Consider the following 4,900-nt stretch of genomic DNA (forward strand, 5'->3'; position numbering starts at 1 on the left):
GTGTGTGGGGCCAGGGCCGCACCCGGAGCCTGGGGTCCTGGGACACAGCCTGCAGACCGGCGCTGAGCAACCCGGCCCTCCTGGGAGCCACAGTGGAGAACTCCACGCGGTCGCAGGGCCGGCACGCGGTCCCCAGCGCTATTTCCCGCAGGGCCTCCTCTAGGGCCTGCCCAGCTGGCGTGTCCACACAGGCAGCACCCACTGCCTTCCCACAGCGGGCTACCCCCGCCCAGGGCCCCCGGGGCCAGGACACGGGCACAGCGAGGAGAAAATGGGGCTGCCCTAGCCTCCGGGTCAGGAGGCCTAGGTCCCGGTTTGCTTGCCCACCACGATGGCCCCGCGCCGCTGAGGATGTGCGCGGTGTCCTCCCTACTCGGGCGGTGCAGCCGCTGGTGAGGACCACCACGTCCTTGTGGGCAGTGTACCTGCTCCCCCCCACCCCCAGGACCTGGGGCAGGTCCCGATCTCGGTGGTTGTATTGGGGGGGGGGGTGTGGTGGTCATAGATGGCGTCCAGGTGCAGGGCCGGGTTTCCTGGGTGCAGGTAGGAGATGGTGTAGGGGATGCCAGAAATGTGGCCCCCCCCTGCAGTGCCCCTGAGCTCCCTCCGGACGCCGGCCGCCAGGAAGCCCCCGAGCTTGCTCACCACCTCCTGGCTCGGGATGTCGTCCACCCGCAGGAGCCCACGTCGCCCTCCAGAACATCATGGCGGATGTCCTCTGTAGCCAGACAAGCAGTTCCTCTGTGTGAAGTTGGTGAGTACTGGGACTTGCCATGGGCTCATAGGAGGTGACCAGGCGGGGGTCCTTCAAGGAGCTCTACACTCCTGTCCGCCGTCAGGACGTGGGCAAGTGTCTGAGGTGCCCAGGCTCTCCCAACTCTTGATGGCCTGCTGATGGCTCCCTGCATCCCCATCAGGCTCTCCGGGAAGCAGTAGTTACCCGGCAGGATCTTGGCCATGTACAGCACCAGGCTGGGCAGGAAGAGGTGTGTGGGGCCAGCCAGGGCACAGAGCAGCTGGACAAAAGCAGAGCCCACCCCTCCTCATGGGGACCCAGAGCGGGGCCGGCTCCTGCACAGAGCTGCCTCCTGCACAGAGCTGCCTCCTGCACAGAGCTGCCTCCTGCACAGAGCTGCCTCCTGCCTTAACCCCTGCTGCCTGTGTGGCTGCCTTCCTTCCTTGGCCTTCTCAGCGGCAGACAGAATGTGGAGCTGAGGCTCAGCTTCCACCTCCAGTTTGCCTTTAATCCCAGCTAATTCGAGCTCCTCAGCCCCCGGCTGGCACAAGGCTGGTTCGATCCAGAAGGTATGCTGGATCTCATCTTGCTGTGTCACTTCAGTGCATAATTATGGGAATAATGACCATTTATTCTGAGTTCCTCCCACATGCAGGCTCCATGCTGTATAAGCCGACAGTCTCCCTGCAAGTGGAGTCATTAACTTGCAAGTAAATAGCATTTTCCATTGCTTCTGGAACTAGATAGAATTCACTGGAGGCCTGGTTCTGCCGCTCTTCTCTGTGGCCTTACGTCTCACTTATTGTGTAATTAAGTGAGAAAATAGGCGTAAAGCGCTTCACAGTATCTAGCAAGAAGGAAGCACCTAGCTACTGATATGTTCTCCCTGTTAGATATTATCCCTGTTTTTTAGCTAAAGAAACAATTAAGTAGGTGGAGGTGGGGTGGAGAGAAAGCCTGGGGTTCATCAGCTCACACAGTGCAGAAACCGAGTCCAAGGCCCCCAGCAACTTCAGAGCTTGACGCTTATTCCTAGGTCCTGACAGCTTCCAAATGACAGGAGTGGCATGTCTGGACCTCAGTGTGGGGCTCAGTAAGTGAGGAGGGGACCTGTCTTCCGACATCACAGAACCAGGGATTCCAGGTCAGAGGGAGTTAGCTCTGAGGCCTGAGGAGCATCCATTCTCCTGTTGGCTGAGAGCTCAGCCCCAGCCCACTGCTCACCTGAGTAGGACTTAGATCCCTGTGGTCCTAGGGTCCACAGGTAACCAGACCACTCCCTACCTGCATGGAGCACATGAGCCAGTCCCAGGTGATCCACTGCTGAACTGGCAGTTTCCCAGTTCCTGCTCCTTCACATGGAAGTGACATGGGTCCTGTCTAGGACTGAGAAGCCTGCTTTTTCTCTGCATCCCTCCAGGGGTGGGCATTTCCCTCACTTCACAGATGAGACAACGATGGCTCAGTTACAACCACCACCGAAAGCATGGGCACACAGCCAGGCAGAGCACTGGGGGAGTGGCCTGGCTCTACTCCTGTCACTTGGCCCGTTATCTCCAGCACACACGTGGGTTGTGCAGCCAGCAGGCAGGCGTGCATGTGGGCCTCAGCAGGCAGCCGGAGGAAGCGGCCATGGGGAGGGGTCGGGCTTTCTCAGCACACTTGACAGCCACAATCTACTCTCTGGAAACCGTTATCTGAGGATGTTTACCCAGCGGTTTATGAAGGCCAAAGTGGTCAATTAGCTAAAAGAAACATATTTTTAGCTCATTAGGATTTGTTTAATGCCCAAGTGACATATGGTCACACCACTCCACCATTTGCAGCCAATGAAGTGAGCCTTATTTATAATAATAGTAAGGCCTCCTGAGTCCCAGCTGGGAAGACTGGTCCTCCCGCTCCCCCTCCACTTGGGGAATCCCAGCTCTGAGCATGCATTCTGGTCTTCTGAGGACACATTTCCACATTGCCTGAGCCCAGGCACAGCCTCTGGACCAGGAAGGGTGGGGGCGAAGAACTGGAAGAAGCCTCTTTCTGGGGAAAGTGCTTCCCCTGGACTCTTATTAAAATGCAGGCTCAACCTGGGGTGCCTGGAGCGTTGCTGCACCTGGATTTAGGTGTATGGCCCAGAGCCTCACGGAGGAGAAACTGGAGTTTTGTTGTGAGTCTCTGGGGTGACTGAGTTAGAGAGAGCCTGCAGGAGGAGGCAACCTGCCCTCCTGGGGTGTGGCCTGAGCTCATTGGGAGGAAATTCTGTGTCTAGAGTTCTCTATGCTCTCCAGGTGCGAAGGGTATCTAGCGCTGAGGAGAGCATGTTGGGTGCAAGTCTCAGAATGAAAGCAGGAGATGCTATGCATCTCCCCACTCAGCCCTACCTGGCATGGCCCAGGGACTACAGGGACTTCCGTGTAATCTTGGGTATTGACTTTGGAATTGGGATGAAGTCGGAATCCTCGGTCTCCCTTCGCTTGTACAGACAACCACATGGGCAGAAGTGTCAAGAGTGTGAGCTTAGGAATGCCTCCAAAGCCTATGCCCTCTAGAGTAGAGACTTAGATTAGGTGACATGAGTGCCCTGTGCCTTGGCTTTCTGAAGGAGAACCTCACAGCACTGCTGCAACAGCGTTCACAGGTAGCCTGGAGAATCTGAGAACTCAGTAGGAGTTGGTGCGTGGCAGCCTGTGACCAGAGCTCCTCTGTGAAGTTGGGGAGAGATGCCCCAAGAGGCAGAGGTTGCCCTTAGAACCATGGAATACCAGGTACTTCTGAGGCCCCAAACCTTCCACAGACCTATGTATATCTAGAGTCTGTACACTTGGGAAATGCCCAGACTTGGGGTTCACTCCAGAGTGCATCCCACACTGACCACAGCAAAAGATTAAATGGCTCAGAAGGTGTGCTCTTGGGATGGTCAAAAAAAGCATGCCTGACCCTGGGCAACCCAGGAAGAAGCAAGTCACTTGTTACATCATGAATTCACTTTTGCAGTGGTCAGAGGCCTTATCTGTCTGGCTATTTATCCACCCACTCACATCTATATCTATCTATCTATCTATCTATCTATCTATCTATCTATCTATCATCTATCATCTATTTATCTACCTCATGTTATATCTCTTTAGTTTTTCCCTCAAAGGTCATTGTGGACATTGTCAAGTGATACAGCAAATATCCATGTGCTGTCTACCTAGATTCTACCATTGATGTGTTATTACTCTTTCTTTATCATACTTTTGTCTCTTGGGCTCCTTCTCTAATGCTCAAGCCAACCTATTTTTTGGGTTCATTTCAAAGAAAATTGAATCTTGCATTTATTTTAATCCTTTTTTTAATTTTTAAAGAATAAAAGTAAAACATATTTTTACAAGTTAAATAATTCATAAATATGTCAAATTTCCCCCCAAAGACTTTCATGCCCAGCAAATAGCAACAGATGAATGTGTTCATACATGGAAGTACATATGTAGAAAATCTACCTGCCCATCCATCCATGAATATCTACCCATCTGTCCATCTATCTCATGTCATTGCATAACAGTTTAAATGGTAATTTACATTTTGTTTTCATTTAGACATACAGCAGAAACATCCTTCCAAGTTGAAGTATATGCATAGAGTGTACCTTTTTAATGGCTGTGCAATAGTTCTTGATAATGTACTGATCCATCCCCCTGATGAGAGAAACTTTAAGTTGTTTCTGTGTTTTTTTTTTTTCTTTCAATCCTCACACAAGGACATGTTTTCATTAATTTTAGAGAGAAGAAAAGAGAAGAAGGGAGAGAGAGAAAGATCAATGGGAGAAAGAAACAATGATCCATTGCCTCCCATATGTGCCTTGACCTGCAACCTAGGTGTGTATATGCCCTGGCCTGGAATCGAACCTGACACCCTTTGGTGTACAGGACGATGCTACAACCAACCAAGTCACTCTGGCCAGGGCTCGTTGTTTCTGTTTTTGATTCTATAACAACATGGTGATAGATGTTCTCAAATACATTGGCACTTCTGTTTCTGTAGAATAAATTTCCAAACCTGGGCTTGCTGAATCAAAGGGAGCAATTATTTTATTTATTACTAGAGGCCGGGTGCATGAAATTTGTGCACTGGGGGTTGGGGGTCTCTCAGCCGAGCCTGCCCCCTCTCACAGTCTGGGAGCCCTCAGTG

The 4,900-nt window shown here is 52.1% G+C and overlaps 1 protein-coding gene across 1 annotated transcript in view; it reads right to left on the bottom strand.

Annotated features, from left to right (window-relative positions):
* RBP3 (retinol binding protein 3) overlaps window positions 1–2,107 on the bottom strand; it is a 12,218-nt gene extending 10,111 nt beyond the window's left edge. Inside the window, 6 exon segments of the mRNA XM_015559657.1 lie at window positions 18–462; window positions 465–680; window positions 683–715; window positions 718–826; window positions 828–1,016; window positions 2,021–2,107. Of these exon segments, the coding sequence (XP_015415143.1) occupies window positions 18–462; window positions 465–680; window positions 683–715; window positions 718–826; window positions 828–1,016; window positions 2,021–2,107 (1,079 nt within the window).
* Window positions 2,108–4,900: the final 2,793 nt, after the last annotated feature.

This window comes from Myotis davidii, unplaced genomic scaffold, assembly GCF_000327345.1.
Source record: "Myotis davidii unplaced genomic scaffold, ASM32734v1 scaffold854, whole genome shotgun sequence".
NCBI classification, from domain to species: Eukaryota; Metazoa; Chordata; class Mammalia; order Chiroptera; family Vespertilionidae; genus Myotis; species Myotis davidii.